This window comes from Coturnix japonica, chromosome 1, assembly GCF_001577835.2.
Source record: "Coturnix japonica isolate 7356 chromosome 1, Coturnix japonica 2.1, whole genome shotgun sequence".
NCBI lineage: Eukaryota > Metazoa > Chordata > Aves > Galliformes > Phasianidae > Coturnix > Coturnix japonica.
In genome coordinates, this window is record NC_029516.1 from 10,229,707 (window position 1) to 10,247,949 (window position 18,243).

General features: G+C 39.6%; 1 protein-coding gene across 2 annotated transcripts in view; it reads right to left on the minus strand.

The window, feature by feature from the left end:
• LOC107320948 (guanine nucleotide-binding protein G(i) subunit alpha-1) overlaps positions 1-13,794 on the minus strand; it is a 33,041-nt gene extending 19,247 nt beyond the window's left edge. For both annotated transcript variants that reach the window (XM_032442286.1, XM_015877396.2), the window contains exon 1: positions 13,314-13,794. In XM_032442286.1, the coding sequence (XP_032298177.1) occupies positions 13,314-13,431 (118 nt within the window). In that variant the 5' untranslated portion in view covers positions 13,432-13,794. The remainder of the gene's footprint in view (positions 1-13,313) is intronic.
• Positions 13,795-18,243: the final 4,449 nt, after the last annotated feature.

An 18,243-nucleotide genomic window follows, 5' to 3' on the forward strand; every position in this document is an offset into this window, starting at 1 on the left:
ATTTCTAGAGCAAAAGCACTAAGCGAACCTATAATTCACCATCTCTGTTAAGAACTAATTACAAGCAACTATTTTTTCCCCAAGCCTTCAGTATCACCTTGAAATCAATGATACATAACTAAACACTATTTTTAAAAACTATTATTATAAAATGTTCTTAAGAAAGCAACCACAGAGTAGCTCAAGTCAGTGTCCTGAGTGCTTACCCAGGTCTATGCAACCAAAAACTATGAACTTAAAGTTAAGTTCCTGATGTAGGCTATTACTAATGTAAAAATATAAAGTGGTTAATAAAACCATATTCATTAGCTTTGTACTGAAGTAGCAAAGAATGTGTATTTTTATATTCACCATAACCTATGGAACTCTCTAAAGAATACTGTTTGTAGTAAATGTGCACAAGACATTCTACTGTGCAGATTTTAAGGTAACTTCCCATTCATGTTCCCATTTATCTTTAGAAGTACAAATTGAGTGTCCAGCTATTTCAATACTCTAATAGTGTTTAATATCTTATTATGACAAGGATGTTAAGAAACTATCTTTTTCCTTAGAATTTGATGGATATGGTAAGAAGGGTAATCTAGTAGGCAACTTTAGTTATCCGTGTAGCTTTTGAAGATCAAGTACACCTGGTACTTCAAAGCTATTCTTATAACCACATTCCTCAATTGTTTTAATCATTGGTTGTACAGCTGCTGTCATCCAGTAGTATTATAAAGGAAATGCAGCACCTTCAAACTGAAGCTACTTTTAAGGGAGATTACTGCTAAAGGCATACAAGAGATCTCTTGAAAGAAAGCAGAATCACTGCATTACAAGATGAGGGGCAGTGTTATCATACTTTTAATTCTGGAGCATTTTCTTCAATTAATACATATGCAAGGCTTCACACAAATAAGTACGAGGTGCCCAACACACAATACCTCAACTCAAAACTTTGAAATAAATCTTAATCACGTCAGAAATGGATGCGGGCTTAGAGATGAAAATCACAGCTGTTAAAAAGCAGCATGCATGATTACTAAATGTCATAGCACCAACAGACAAGACTTACAGCTCCAATTTTTTCTAACATATGAATGCCAACAGCCTCTAAGTAAGTTTATCAGTTGATTACTTAAATGAATCAAAGGTCAGCTTCTAAAAGTTTTGGGAATCCCGCAAAAATTACAAGTCCAGAAATCTGTTGGTGTTTCTAACAGAACAGCAAATAACTGATCTACTCCTCAAAACTGAAGACTTGAATTTGTTAGTTAAAAAGCATAAGTAAAAGTAGTTATCCTCTTCTAAGATAATTATTCATGTAGAATGCTCAGAAACAATAATCACTGTATAATTTGAAGTCATACTATGAAAGGATATGATTAAAGACCTCCTAGAGCACAAGTTTGAGAGGACGTTACATAAAAGCACACCAATAAATGCTGAACAGTTCACCAGAAAGAATCACCCCCTTTGGTCTTACAACATTTACCAAGACAGCGACAGTCAATCTGCCAACAGTATACAGCATACCTAATATGTATGATTAAATATCCAGAACTTCAAATTGTCCTTTTTCTCTTGACATTGTGGTGGCCTTCAAGGCCTTTTACTGTTCTCTGAATAATAGACAAGTTGTGAGAAGATGGTAGGTTCAGTGAACAAGATAGCAGAGACATAAGCAGGCCATCAGTAATCATAATCAAAAAAACTTTACAAAAAATTCATAGCTGCAGTAGAGGTATACATTACCCACTTCATTCTGATAAAGACATACAACAAAATAACTTAAAATTCACAGCATATTTTCACTTCGTGCTCCTCACAATTCAGAACGGTACTATTCTTTCATCTGTCAAGAGTAGTTACTATGTAACTATAAAAAGAGCTGGGAAAAATCAGAAAGCAAGGTGGATGCATTCCTCCCAAAACAGAAGGAGGACTCGTGTAAATCTTAAGTGGTTTTTTGTTTAGTTTTTTAAAGCTCTACTTACCATGTAACATCAAGGTATCATTCACAAGTAAGAGAAATGGGTATCATCAAAGGTTATACAAGGACAAATGCAGTTATAATAAAGTTAGTCCATATTGTAAAAGCGATGCAATAAACCTCGGTTCACACAAATTTAGCCTTCACCCACGTCTATCATGTAAAATGTTTCTCATCCTGTATAGCTTGAGTACTGAGTTCCAGAAAAATAAGAATAAGCTCATGGGCAGTTAAAATAAATACACTCTAAAAAGGTCTCTACCTCCATCAAAAAGGTGTGCGGATTTACAAGCTGATACAGACTGAAATGCTGAACAAAAAGGGTCCTGCCACCCAAACTGATCTCTTTCAAAAAAATCTTTTCAGAATTCTTTATTATTATTATTTTTAAATTGAAAGTAGAAAACTTGTGTGCATATTCAGTCACATTCTGCTGGACACGTGTGTTTTCCCCACAAAGCTTCCTCCAAGTAGACACAATTATTTGTTCTTAACAGTACTGAACTAAAAATTGTTTTTTTTAATAGACTTTGTAATAAGTATGTGGTCTCAAAGTGTTAAAGCTTTGAGGTTTCCCATACTTCAATCCATTCAAACAGGCAGTCACACCCAACCAGACCAGAAGTGAGGAGGAATAAGACAGATACGTACACAGCAGTTTGATAGCCTCAAACAAGTATGTTGTCATGGTTTGATCTGACTCCAAAAGGCAATGTGCTCCAAAACAGCAGGCATAAAATAATCTAAATAGCCTCTCATGTAGGCATTAAATGACAACCTTTGCTAGTGAACACTGAGGCACTAAAGCATATTAGAAGGAATCCCTGTCAATGTCATTAAGAGCTTTAGAACGTATATAATGGTTTACCGGATTTGTTGAGGATTAGTAACTGAAGCAGCATACAGCTGATAAATCCATTTTCAAAATGCTTCAAGAAATATTTAAAGCATCAAGAATACAGGCAGCACTTAAATGAGACTGGGCAGCTTATTTTCAGTCCACTCTTGTACCACACGTCATGGTAGATTCAGAAATCAATGAGAATACAAAATGATATTTAACTGAACAGAACCTACAATAATTGAGACAACTGTCTTGTTTATTCTCAGTTCTTTTAGTACAAGCCATTTACCTTCAATCAAAGCAAATTTTAAAACATCATTCTAATACTCACACTGTTCCCATATCACAGTACTGCTAACCAAGATGAAAATCTCTACTATTCTAGTGTTTGGACACTGAGCTGGTCATTATCTTTTCCCCACTACCACATGGCATCCTTCACAAAGCACCGGATAGAAAAGGATTTTTCCTGCTTGAGAGTATAACCTGTACATTAAAGTGCATACAGAAGAATAAGGAAACAGGTTTGACTTTCCTTGTACTTGGAATGAAACCAAAGTTCATACCTCCTTTTTCCATTTGAGTGAACTTACTTTTCAAGAAGTGTACTGATATTTCCTACAATAGCAATATTTTAAAATAATAATGGGTTTTGAATAAGTTTAACAAGTCTACCAACTGGATTTTGTAGGCAAACAACTTCATATTCTTGCTACTCCAATCCTACAGTATAAATTGTATCAGAGAAATGCAGAAACTGAAAAAAATCTCATTCTGCACTTAGCTTCCATCTGCTGCTGCTCAACTCTAGTACTCCATGTGCATCAGGCACATATCTCTGCTGCTCACTATGCACTCATTCAGGTGCTGACCAGACCATTAAAATCATTTACAATTGACCACTCTAGCAGCAAAACGGGATAGCTAATTTGACTATTACACCAGCAAAAAACTGACTTACACACTTTAAAGTACCAGGGAGAGGGCAAAACCATTCAGCCAGATGTGGCAACAGCTCTTTCCTTTTAGCAACACAAGAGTTCCCACAATGGAGTAACTATTTCTGTCACTACACTAATAAACAATGGAGACTACTTATTTCTAGCATTCCAACATGGATTTACAAAGCAGGCAAGATTCTCCACTTTTCCAAGTTTCCTTGGAAAGTGTTTCCTTGCCATTGTAATACAGAACTCATGTTTTGAGCCAAACAAATGACGTCAGCTTCAATCATGTAAGAAAAAATGACAGGTAGACATATGAGAGAATTTTTAAAACTTTGTGAAAGAAGTGATGTAGACGGCCATTTGATTCCAAGCTGTGCATGCAATCTGTATTTTCTGTTCAAAACATGAAAATTCACAGAACAGCAGAATCATTTGGATTGGAAGGGACTTTAAAGATCACCTCGTTCCAGCCCTCCTGTTCTGGACAGGGTTGCCACTCTACTAGAGCAGGTGGCCCAGGGCTCCATCCAACCTGGCCCCGAATGTCTCCAGGAATGGGGCATGCGCAACGTCAATAAAACAAGCTCTTCTAGAGCCTCATCACTCTCTGAGTAAAAAGTTTCTACCTCACATCTAATCCAAATCTTCCCTTCTAATTTAAAACCATTCCTCCTTATCCTATTACTATTTGCACATGTAAAAAGTCAGTCCCACTTTTGTTCATAATCTCCCTTTCAGTACTGGAAGGCCACAATGGCATCTCACACCAGGAGCCTTCTCTTTTCCAGACTGAACAAGCCCAATTCCCTTCATGGAAGGTCCATAAGTCCTCTGCTGCAAGGTGAGCTGAGATTTTCATGTTGGCTCATCCTTCCCTGTGTTACAACTGGAATTTACGCTACAGTATATTGATTTCTTCTTTAAAAGCAATCAGTTCAGAGCAATGATTGTAGAAACTTCCTGTCCAATTTGGTTGCCTAGATACAGTTACATTTCACTGAAGATGTAATCAGGTACCTTTGCTAAATTTATTACACATTTCAAATGCAGTAATACATTTCTACAAAGCCTGTATGAAAAAGTAATGACATACAGCTTATTCCATAAACTGCAGCACTATATACTCAAACACTGATTCCTTTAAATAAAATAGATGCATTAAAAGTACTAATTCCATTATCAATTTGTATAGGTACACATAATATTGCAGTTTACGCACTCTCAATAAAAATATATAGCTCATATAAAAGGACAGATGCATATATCAGCATCTCTATTTATTTATCAATTTAATGCTGACACAGACAAGAAATTGTATTACCTGAAGGTCTACTAACCCTTCAACTACTAAAGCCAGGAAAAGGAAAGCAATTCATGCACATTAATAAATGTTTACATTAAACCTATGTTAACAAGTCACTTTTCACAAAGAAACTGTCTTCATACACTTGTAAGGCAAAGTACCCTGACAACTGAGATCCTGAAAGAATGACACTGAGATAAAGTGTTCATAGATCACACAGAAATGTTATGACTGGGCTTTTCCTCTAAAATAGCTAAACCTTTGTTTTGTTTTTTCCCCCCAAAGTGTAAAGGGCTGGCATTCAAAAACCAAAATGAAATGACATTTGATCTCAACTTACAATACTTCCAGATCACAGACTGGTGAGGTTAGCAGGAACCTGTAGAGGCCATCCACTCAAACAGTGATACCCAGAGCAGGGCGCCCAGGATCACATGCAGGCAGCTTCTGAAAATCTCTAGGGAAGAGACTCCATAGCCTCTCTGGGTAACTTGCTCCAGTACTGAAGAGGCTGAAAAAGCTGGGAGTGTTCAGTCTGGAGGAGGTTTGGAGGATCATATCAGTGTCATTAAATACCTGAAGGCAAGGGACAAAAAAGGGTGGAGCCACGCATCTTCTCAGTGGTCCCCTGTGGTTGGACAAGAAGTAATGGCACAAATGGGAACACAAGAGATTGTACTTGAATCTCACAAAAACACTTCTTTATTGTGTGGGTGGCCAAGTAACAGCACAGGTCACCCAGACAGAATGTGGAGTTTCCTCCTAGGAGATCTTCATAAGCCACCTGGATGTAGTCCTGGACACTCTGATCTGGCTGCCCCTGCCTGAGTATGGTTTGGATCAAACGGAGCCGGAGTACCTGCCAACCTCAGCTATTCTGTGATATTATGAGTACACATAGTTGTCTCAGTAAAAAGTGTATGCTATTGTGTCTTATTTTTCTAAAAGATTTCAGCATCCTAATATCCTTTGGCTCAGAAATGTCACCAAGTTAAGCCACTTCCAAAACTGCATTTTTCTAAGCACCAGACTCAAGACTTCTTGCTCTCACATGTTTAAAGGTCCCAAATTCTCCAAGTGCATAAGATCCCTTACCAGTTAAAGTATTTCTTTCCGGATACAGAATCTCTCAGGTGAAGCCAACCAATTTCCATTTATAAAATAACAAAACAGTAATTTACACAAAGCCTGAGACAACACTAGGACACTGAACAAACAAGGGTAATAAATAGAACAGCTGAGCTCAGTAAAGCTGGTCAATGACTAAGAGTCAAGCTCAGAATAGCAAGTTTTCCATCAATACAGGCTTTCCTATAAACATTTTAGAAAAAGCCTCCTAATAGCTAATTATCAACTCAGTTCAGATCTTTATTGCAGCGTTTCCATGGCAGAAAAATCTCCACACTTAACAGAACATTTCTAATCTCTCTTCTCTACTTTCAGTTTTCTACCTTGACATTTGCCAGACAGCACATTACAGGAAACACTGCAAATATCTATCGAACTCAACAGGAAAACTTACTTCAGAATTTCATGACCTCTGAAGCAGATTGATGGCTTGGTTTCAAAATATTTAGCCAGATTTTAGGATGTGCCCACTACTCAATCCTTCCTTCTTAGAATACCAAGACAAAGGGGAAAATACAGCAACAATAATACAAGCTACTTCAGAAATGATTATATAGATAAATCAGCATGGCCTAACTTTATAGCACAAAGCTTGAGTTCAAGTTATGCCAACACAACTAGGCAAGGAGCTGTGCTGTAAATTGTCTGTAGCTAATGAAGAATAATTCTTCACACAAGTGGGGATAGCTTCAAAACAAGATCATTTCAGTAACATAATCTGTAGAACTGCAGCAAACTATCACATTAGTATCACACAATGATGATACAACAAACTGTGCTGCCAGAAAAAAAATAACAAGAAACCAAATAAGTTGGTGTATCACAAAATGTATGTACTCTGTTGACGCAGTGTTGATGCTGTAAATGAGCTGCTTACTAAGAAGTATTTTACTGGGGTTTCTTTTTGGTCACTGATTCAGGAGGGGAGAAAAAAATTGGATAACATTAGAAGACAACTTGAAGGAAATCTCTCTTTTAAAGACAAACATTTGAAATCTCTATTGCATAACTCTTAAAGTCCAGAAACTTCTTTAATGATTGATATGAAAGCAAAGATATACAATCACATATATATTCTACACTACTTTTAAACAAGAGAGGAGGGAAAAAAATAACAGTTAGCATTGGTTTTTTTTTTGTCCCATCTTAAAGCACACGTACTAAAGCAAACTGCTTATAAGAATGCTGAAGAAAACCATGATACAATCCTAAATAGTGATTTTTATAAGGAAACTTTCACTAAGATTGTTCATATGGCACTTAAGAAGTCTATACACATTAATGAGCAAAGATATAAATTAGCACACCAAAATTCAAAGAGAAACAAGCAAAAACCCCAGACTGCGATTACACAAGCACACAAATGAGTGGCTCAATTTTTTGTACATGCATGAGTCTCCTCACAAAGAAAAAAGAAATAAGAAGAAACCAGATGCAATGGGAAATCTAGCAATTTTGACTTTGTCCTTAGAAACTGTTATATTTAGTACTAAGGCTTGAGGATTGCATGACCTTAATTACAAGTCATGCACAGATGTTCACACAAATAACATCCTGATGCCAGCATTCAGCTGCACCATGTCAAAACACAAAACAGTTTCTGTCTCAGAACTACTAAGTATCTAAATTTAAACAGATCATGTAGCAGAAAGTCTGGGAGAAAAAAAGAATAAGAAAAAGATGTGAAGTGGGCACATCCTGTTAGCTTAACTTCAGTACCTGGAAAAGTTACGGAGAAGATTGTCCTAGGCATCATCAACATAGTTTCATGATGGAAAAGTCCATCCAGTCTGACTAATCTATGTCCATCTACAGTAAAGTCATTCGCTTAAGGGATGAAGAGAAAGCAGTGGATGCAATTTTTCTGGATTTCTGCAAGGCTTTTGATACCATCCCCCACAGTACTGCTCTGGATAAACTGTCCAGCTGTGAGATTAACAGGTTCACACTACGCTGGGTATACCTCAAAAACTGTGCACCTATAAGGGCTCCATAATATAAAAATGATGTAAAATTCTTCAAATGTGTGTGGAGCAGTGGGCGACAAAGCTGGTTAAATGCGGTGGAAGGCATGCTCCGTGAGGAGAGGCTGAGGATGCTTGGGTTGCCTAGTTTGGAGTAAAGGAGTAGCAGCAATGTTATCGTTCTGTGCAACTGGCTTCTACTTCTCTCCTCCTCGGCAATTCTTTTCTCCCCAGTAAACACATGGAAACTGCACAAAGTTGCACACAGGGAGATTCAGACTGGATAAGAAAGAAGACTTTACTGTGACTGTACCAGATTATATATACCAGAACAGGCTTCCTAGCAAGGTGGTTGTTGTCTCAGACCCAACAGTGTTCAGGAAGCATTTGGATAATGCCCTTAAGTATATCTTTTAACTTGTGGTTGGTGTTGAAGTAGTCAAGCAATTGGATCCCCATAGGTCACTTCCAAATGAAATATTCTATTCTAAACTAAAAGTAACATTAAACACTTCTCTCAGTTATCCCATAACAAAGCCTTAAATAAGATATGAACATCAGTTTCTAAAGATAGTTGTCACCAAAGGTTAGGCAGGAGATGTTGCCAGGAATGTTTTGGACCATGACAAGAGAGGTAGGCATAATTTGCAAATAAAATGTAAGAATTCCCAAAAGGTGCAATACGTGTTTGTGAGAAAATGGCTTTTTCAGCCAGGTCTGGAGGAAAGCATGTATTGCCAAGGACTGTGAAGATGATGCTGCAGGAAAGATGAGTATGCAGTGGGAGTCAATTGAGCAGAAATATGAAGGTCTGGAACAAAAGAACAGCAGCTTGAAAAAAAAAGCTTGAGAGGGGAAAATTTAGAACTGCATATAATTTTAGTTAGTGCCTTCAGCAGCAGGGAGAACTGCAATGAAAAAAAAAAAAAAAGTGCCTTAAACTGAAAAATAAGCTTTTTAAGAAAGAACATGGCAACAGTGCTTGAGTATGAACCATAAGAATCTGTTTAGGAATGTAGAAGCTCTGCTGGTTATGACTACAAAGTCCCTGTTGAACTTAAACCAAGAAGCCTGACTATCCAAAAAGAAGACAGTTTCATTTGTCAAACGTGATCAGTGGCCTCATGGACACCAGAATCCACTCCTAAAGAATAACTCTACTGCTTTCTCAAGTGATACTGAGAACACCAGCACTTAATTTATTGTATTAGAAGAAAAATGTGATAAGCCACGAGACAAATGTGTTAATCCTGTAAACTCATGCTGCCAGTTTGAATGTATTCATAAAACTCAACGAGTTAACCTCATACCAGAAGGCTTTCTACTAAATGAGGTACTGTCTGTTCTCCTGCTGTTGGCATGAATTCAGTCTTATGTGCTTTGGCTAATTCAGCTGAAATGTACTTGCAAATCCACACCTGATCTGGATCACATGTATATTAATGCAGCATGCAGACCAGTCACAAAGAGCCACCACCTCCTGAAATGAGTAGAATTACACTCATTCTGCAAGTATCACAGTATTTTCTTCATACCCTCCCCCTACTCCAAACACAGGAAGTTTAAAAACAAATAAAAATAAAAATGAAGAACCACGGAAGAGAAGAACTTTGTTCTGTTGGTTCTTGCAAGGCAGTCAGGATAGAAGATACACACAGTCTTTCAGAAATATAGTTTACTCCATAGATGTATGAGCCTATCTTTGAGAAAGAACAATGGTAAAACAAAACATTACCTCAAGCAATCATGAAAATATAGGTTTAGGATCTACCAATGATACAAATGTTAAGGGCTTAAGGAAAAACACTTTGAACATTAAATTTTCCAGCATTGGACGTCACGCTGGACTGCACTTAGATTTCACAGAAACTCAAAAGAAAACCCTTCATCACAGACAAGAGACATATGGATAAAAGCCATTTAAATGAAAAAAACTTATTTAATAATTTAGGATTAAAAAAAAAAACAAACCAACAACCACCACAAGCTCCATATACAAGCATTTTCCAGCTGGCTCATAAACTATGTGCTGAAGTTCAGCTTATTTCTAATAATGAAGATGGTTTTCAGATTTTCCAGAAAAGGTTCTCCTGCTGTTAGCATGTAACATTGAAGTGAATTACAAGGTTAAAATATCTTACACAGATATTGGTCCAAATCCAATATTCTTATTCCAAGAACAGAAGCATGATCTACAGTCAAATCTGTACAAAATGCAGAACCAACTTCTAGATGGTATGTTTTTAACAAGTTAGATAAAGTAACGGTGTTTCGAACAGCCTGAATTGGACTGCCTCTTCCTTGATACAGAAAAGCACAATATGAATCTACAATAGGTCAGTGATATTATTCACAAAGTCATGGTTTGCACACAGCAGTATCACATTTCTCTCAAATCAATGATATTTCCTGGTTTAGAATGCTTTAGAAAAGCTTTTTAATTTAATTCCATTGTAAGCCAGAAACAGACTAATTTTATAAACATACCCTTCAGTTGAACACACTAACTCAAGTTTCACTAGCATCCTCCAATCACCATATAAAAATAGTTCTTACGGATCCTGTCTTACTGAGTAGTAAGCATAGAGCTACACTCTTTTTCTACATAAGCAAGGTATTTCAGATGCCTTTCACACAGCATATCTTCCTGTCAGCAAACCACAACTTCTCCTTTTCCTTTTATTTCAAGTAACTTTTAAGTAGAACAAGCCCATAAATAGATGCAGGAATACAACTGAGTTGATGATAAACTACGACATATGGGCAGAAAAAGCAATTGGGAAAATGAGTGGTGAGAAGAAAATGACTCTAGTGGAAGTAACTTAAAATAGTTTTGCCATCAGATAAAGCATTCACACAACATTTAGGACAGCTAACACAGGAAATTGAACAGAAAAGCTTCCATTAGGATCTGAAATGTATAAATGTATCCATAGATGTATACACAAAGCCTTACTCTCAGCTCTGGCCCTGAAAGTTCCTGATCTGTTCATTTTCACTTTTTAACAGTTGAATGGAAAACGCTACACTGAGTTGAGTTGTGAGAAAACACATGTATTTGAGCATTAGTTTGGATTAGGTTGGATGTTAGGGGGAAGTTCTTCACTAGGAGAGCGGTTAGGCCCTGGAACAGGCTGCCCAGGGAGGTTGTGGATGCCCCGTCCTTGGAGCTGTTCAAGACCAGGTTGGACGGGGCCCTGGGCAACCTGATCTAGTAAAGGTGTATGTTTGGTGGCCCTGCCAGGCAGGGGGGTTGGAACTACATGATCCTTGAGGTCCCTTCCAACCTGGGTCATTCTGTGATTCTGTGATTAGTTTCATATCCTAAGATTTCAGGAGACTGCAGCAGAAAACAATTCCCCCAAAAGCTGATCTATATCAGATAGAATTTATATAAAAAGCTACTATCATATGAATTTGTATCCAAGAATATTAAGCTACTGTAAACAGCTCATTCTCAAGTTTAACGCAACTTTTATAGAAGACTTTATCCATACTCACGGAAAAGCATAACTACTACCTATGTAGTATTTAAAGCTCAGTAGAGAACAGCAGAACTCTGAAAAACCATTTCTAATGACTTGTCAGAGTACACACAGAGCAGTACTCTGTGACTCTTGAAAAAGGACATTTTCTGCAGTGCATTACTATTGATCAGAGGATAACCTTTCCACACAACAGACTCCAGGCTTATGAATTTGTACAGGACTAAGCACACCAACAGCCTAACACTTTCTAGAAAGCAAACCGAAAAGCTTTTTTTCCCCTCATATGCAGAACTTTAAGCCTATACACACGTTTTCAGAAGTTTGCTTTACCTATACTAGGCTTGTTTCGTTTCTTCACAGACACACAGAAGGAAGTGCTTCAGTTCCCTGGACCTGTCTGGAGCTATTTTACAAGCTACAAGCTTTACAAGGAACAGATAGAAGTTAATTAATTAAGAGTTCTACTACAGCAAGATTTGCACTAAATAGAATGCTTAAGGAAGCACTCCATGAAAACAAATATATGGAGAAGAAAAAATTGGGTACTACTTTATAAACAGAAACCTTCCTTGGAACTGTAGCTTCTGGATGAGCAGCACAAGGAAAACTGAAACTCCATGTTTATTTATTTATTTTTAATTATTTTTTAATTATGGGTTAAAAGGATCCAGAGCAGTTCAGCTATAAAGCATAACACAAAACTCCCCGTAACATCAATACATCATATGCCTTGCAGGATTCAGCTGTCCACAGCACGTACAGTAGAGTTAGAGCTGCACAAAGACATTACTAATTAGAGATTTCTTCCTCTTTCATAGTAATTTTTAGCAGTAATTTTACTTCATTTATCTTTATAGACAAACATCACTTAAAATGAACAAAGCTGCCAGTTTTAAGAACTTGGGAGTAAAATCAAGAAGACTTGGTAGCACGGAACCACAGAATGGCTTGGGTTAGAAGGGACTTTGAAGGCCATCCAGTGCCAATGCCCTGCCTTGTGCAGGACTGATGCTCATCAGATCAGGACCCAGGGCCCCATCCAATCCCACCCCGAGCACATCCTGAGGTTGGGAATCCATTGCTTCTCCGTGCAGCTCCTCATCACCCTATTCCAGTGATCCCCAGTATTACACACTTTATAACCCCACCAAGGTTTGACCTTATGTTGTAAAAGTTCGGCAGCAGAAACAACTTCCAAAAGAAAACGAAGCGAGAAGTCAGACGGCGCCTCGCGTTGCTTTGATGTTTTTCCCACTTCACTCTTACAGCAACAGTTCAGAAGGGGATGTTCCACACGAAACAAACATCCCCCAACCTGAAATCCCCTTAAGCCCTTCCTCGGAACCGAAGTACCCAGAACCCACATCAAAAGTACAAGATCTCTCTCCCTCCCCTTGGGGAGCCGGGGCCTTATCTAAACAAAGCCCCAACAGCTCGGAACCGCTCCCCGGCCCGGCCCGCAGCCCCGCCGCGCCCACCTGCGCTCCCCCTCCCTCCTCCCCCAAGGATCCACGAGCGGATTCCGAGGATCTACGAGCGGCCTTCCCACCCCACCACCCGCCGGTCCCGGGGGAGCGATGCTGGGGGACCTCCGCGGTCCCCCGCCCCCGGTTCGGCCCTCACAGCTCCGCATCTCGGCCAGACCGGGGGGGGCCCACCCTTACCCAGCAGGAGCAGCTTCACCTCCCTGGCCGCTTTCTCGCCGTCCTCTCGCAGGTTCCTGTCGATCATCTTGCTCCTCTCCACCGCCGCCTTGTCCTCGGCGCTCAGCGTGCAGCCCATCTCGGCAGGGGCTGCGTACCTCGCCGCGGGGAGAAGCGGGGAGCGGAGAGCTCCGGAGAGGCGTAAAAAAGGAGGGGGGGGAGCAGAGCCCGCCCGCTTTCTTTCTCCCTCCTTCCCCACCTGAAGCGCAAGTAAAGGGAAGAGCGGAGCAAAAAGAAGAAAAAAAAAACAAACCAAAACAAAAAACCCACAAATTTGTACAAAAAAACACCACAACGAAACAGGGGGATGTTTCCCTCGATCCGTCCCCGGGGATGCGCTGCCCCTTCCTCGACTCTGCTGTACACCACCCCCGTCTCTCCGCTGCTCGCGGCGGCGCGCACAGCCCACAACGCCGCGGGAGGGAGAGAAAGGGGGCGTGCGCGTGCACGCGAGGGAGGGCGGGGCGGGCGGCAGTGCGCCTGCGCGCAGCATCGAGCGGCCGGAGCGAACCTCAGGCTGCCGTGCGTGTGTGTGACGTCAGCGCCCAGCTCCGCACACCTGGCGGCGGGCGGGGGGTAAGGGCGGGGATGGTGCTGAGGGCTTGAATTTAAATAGCTCTTAGCGGGAGGTTCCATTGCGTTGAGGAGGGAACGCCCAGTGAAGGCTGTGCTAATGCCTATAGGGTTTGTTCCGGAGACTGAGAGCCGCCTGTGGTAGGGTGACCGACTTTCTTAGGCATAGTCTCACAGAATCACAGAATGACCCCGGTTGGAAGGGACCTCAAGGATCATGTAGTTCCAACCCCCCTGCCTGGCAGGGCCACCAAACATACACCTTTACTAGATCAGGTTGCCCAGGGCCCCGTCCAACCTGGTCTTGAACACCTCCAATGACGGGGCATCCACAACCTCCATGGGCAGCCTGTTCCAGGGCTTAACCACTCTCCTAGTGAAGAACTTCCCCCTAACATCCAACCTAAATCTTCCCTCTTTTAACTTAAAACCATTTCCCCGTGTCCTGCTATTGTCAGCCCTTTCAAAGCGTTTACTCCCCTCCTGGGAGTAAGTTCCCGTCAGGTATTGAAAGGCTGCAATGAGGTCACCCCGCAACCTTCTCTTCTCCAGGCTGAACAAACCCAACTCCCTCAGCCTGTCCTCATAGGGGAGGTGCTCCAGCCCCCTGATCATCTGGTAGCCTATGGCTGCTAATATCTCCACCTGCTATTTGTCGCCTCCTGCTGCCTCACTGCTGACAGCCATCATCCGACCTCCCCTCCTTCGTACCGCGGCAGAGGCCTTGGGAGCAGCTGGTGTGATATGATGTGATGTCGGGAGGGTGCTCGGCTTTGTGCTCAGGGGTGACCCCTGCGACTCCTTCTTGTCACCATGTAAACCCAGTACAGTACCACAGAACCTGTATGAGACAAAACTTTCTGAGTTGAAGGATAAGTTTCAGTCAGAACGTCACATGCAAGCACAAGACAAGCATGTTACATTCAGGTTTGTCTTCTGTAGTGAGCCTTTAAGGTTACTTATTTTTCTCACGGAATGGGCTCTAAAAGTAGAGCATTTGACAGCACAGGTGATGTTTTATGGCAGAAAAGATGCCATACAGAGAAACCAAGACTGGCTTGAAAAGTAGGGCCACAAGATCTTCTGTGAAGAACAGTTGAGGGAGCAGGGCTTGTTCAGACTAGAAAAGTCAAGGCTTTGGGGAGACCTAACTGCTGTATTCCAGTACTGGATGGGAGCTTATCAGCAGGGGCAAAATTATTATCTTTTTTTACTCAGTTTGATTGTAATAGAACAAGAGGGAATGGCTTTAAATTAAAAGACAGACATTTAGGCTAGATGTTAGGAAGAAATTACTTACTCAGAAGGTGGTGAGGCTACTAAACAGTTTTGGGATAGTTTCCTGATTTAGGAGTAAGAGATAAAGAATTATGTCTGATGTAAACACCACGTGGTTTGGGTAGTGGCAAGTGGAAGTGTACAGATTAAGGAATAAGAAAGCAGTAAGCAAAGATTTTGCTAAGTGGAAACATGTAACCATGGAAGAGTTAGGTGTTATGTGGATTGAGACACTACAAGTGGAGCATCCCAACTTTGTATGGATTTTGTTTCATTTAATTATGTACCCAGTTCACATATTTTTGAACTTTGGACTACAAGTGTCTGTCACAAATCTGTCTATGTCCTTCTTGACTAGTTAATGCTGTCACTACACCCATACTCATACAGGGTGAAGTAGGCCCGGGTTTTTCTTTGAAACCAGTTTTTGTGGGTTTTTAATTTTAGAGGAGCAGAAGAAATATTCATTGTAGGTTACATATGCTTCAACAATACCATTTGTTTGTTTAAAACCATTTGGCATGGTTTTAGAGTGAGACAAGTAAGATTTAGATTAGGTATTAGGAGGAACTTTGTCACACAGAGGGTGGTGACACACTGGAACAGGTTGCCCAAGGAGGTTGTGGATGCTCCATCCCTGGAGGCATTCAAGGCCAGGCTGGATGTGGCTCTGGGCAGCCTGGCTTGGTGGTTGGTGACACCGCACATAGCTGGGGGGTTGAAAGTAGATGTGGTCCTTTTCAACCCATGCCATTCTATGCTTCCATGAATCTATTTCTTCATGCAGTATTCTTTGAAATAAAGATTTTTTTCAGCAATGTTCATCAATCTCATCTGTTTACTTCTACATACTAAGTAATTCCTCAACTGATACTTGATTGTATTGCAGAGGTGCTTTGCATCAGTAGAAGCTTTCAGGGTCCTAGAATAATATATACTCTTTTACAGAGCTTCAAAAGGTTGAATAATTATCGTGATAATTATTCTTGCCAATGCTGAAAAAAAAAAAAAAAAAAAAAAAAGTTTGTACTTTCCACAAATAACACCTTATATAATGTTAAATCATAGAGCAGTGAAGGTCTGAATCTACACTTGGAGCCAGCAGAGATCGTTACGTGGTGGCAGAAGTTCACTTCTGGTGTACTGAAGTATTTTCTATTAATCTGAAATATTCTACTGAAGCGTAAAAAAGAAAAAATCCCTATAATTAAAAATTTAAATATTGTCTGTATTTGAACAATTCACCATCTATTAGTTTTATTCCAAAATGTCATGCTGAGGGTGATAGAGCACAGGAACAGGCTGCCCAGGGGGTTGTGGAGTCTCCTTCTATGGAGATATTCAAGACCCACCTGGACGCCTACCTGTGTGACCTGGTGTAGGGAACCTGCTTTGGCAGGAGGGTTAGACTTGATGATCTCTGCAGGTCCTTTCCAACCCCTACAATTCTGTGATTGTGTGAAAATGAAATATTACTGAAGTCTATTGCAAGGTATCCTTCTTCCATACTACTATTTCATTTTTAAAGTATGCATATTAAAGTTTTGTTTTTAGGCAGTTTCTTGACTTTTTTTTACAGTTCTACTACACCCCCTTTTTTTTTTCCCAGATTACTACAGGGGCATCCTCTGTGGTGCTGTGATGCCACGTGGCTATAAATTGTTATCAGTGGTAGGAAGTTACGTTCCACTATTTGAAAGTTAGAAAGATGAGTAAACTGTAAAGTAGACATGAAAGGTAAGATGCACATACAAAACTATATCTGATAGTGGAGACTTTAAGTATTAATGAGCAATGATAGTGTCCCTGCTCAGCAGTGTTACTAGTGACAGGACAGTCCTCAACTGCAGTAAATGTGAATGACCTTATTAAGATTTTGGACACTTTCTTCAAAATGAATTTTTTGGGGGGAACAGAGATGAAAATTGTTTAAATTTTGTAAGACCGTGAATGAACAATGCTGAATTGATTAAGCTGCAATTTGTCAGTGTACTAATACAGAAGCTGCTTGTTAATATGGAGGCAATGGATGCAAAGTAATTTTTTAATATATAATGTTTTTAAATACATTAGAGCCAAGAGAAAATGTTTAGTAAGGTGAATTTCTTTTTGTTCCATCTGCATAGTCTTGAAAGATTACCATTTGCTTTAATTCTCAATATTTCTGGCAAAAGAAACTGCATAAGCTACTGTTCATTCTAACGATGAGCTGCAAGATAACTAATCATGATAAGGAATTCATAGTATAAACAAATAAAAGAACTCACTGAACAACTGAGTCTTACTGATAAATACTATAATAGCTTGTAAAAGAGTGACACACACACACAAAGATACACGTTTATTTCCATAGTGCTGATGCCTACACAAGGACTCTAGTGCTTTAGAATGCTGTGTCTTTAGTATACACATAGCAGAAACAAATTATATGTAAATGAAAGCAGGAAAAAAATCAGCTAATACTACAGAATACGTGTCCCATTGGGATATGTGTTTATTCTTTGTTCCATGTAGGTAGAGAAAACTTCAGATTCTTTCACAGTAATTGTGAAACAGCACTTTGAACTATTGTTTTCTTTATTAACAGTTTTGTCCATGAGTAAGAATTAGAACCATGCCTTGTGTAGGAATGTGTATATGCATGTGTAGTTGCCACATCAGCAACAATTACAGATTAAATAACATTCTACTTGTGAAAAGTTTTAATAAATTTTTTTTTTTTTTTTTTGGAGTAACTACTTTGACTTTGATTTGTAGGAAGTAAACTTTACTCAATGCAAGAATACTGATCCCTATAAAGATTATTCTTAAATCATAAAAGGTGGATGTGTTTTTCACGACTTTAATATAATTATATTTATTCAAGATTTGTGAGAATTTAGACTGAAACAGCTACGTAGATATTTCACTTCTCTCTCATACAAGCATTGAGTTCAAGAAAATACAAGTTTTTTAACTGCAGTATGTAACGTCATCCTATGTACTATAAAAGGCAGCTCTTGTGAGTAGGCGGCTTGAATGATCTGTTTCCTTTCCCCGC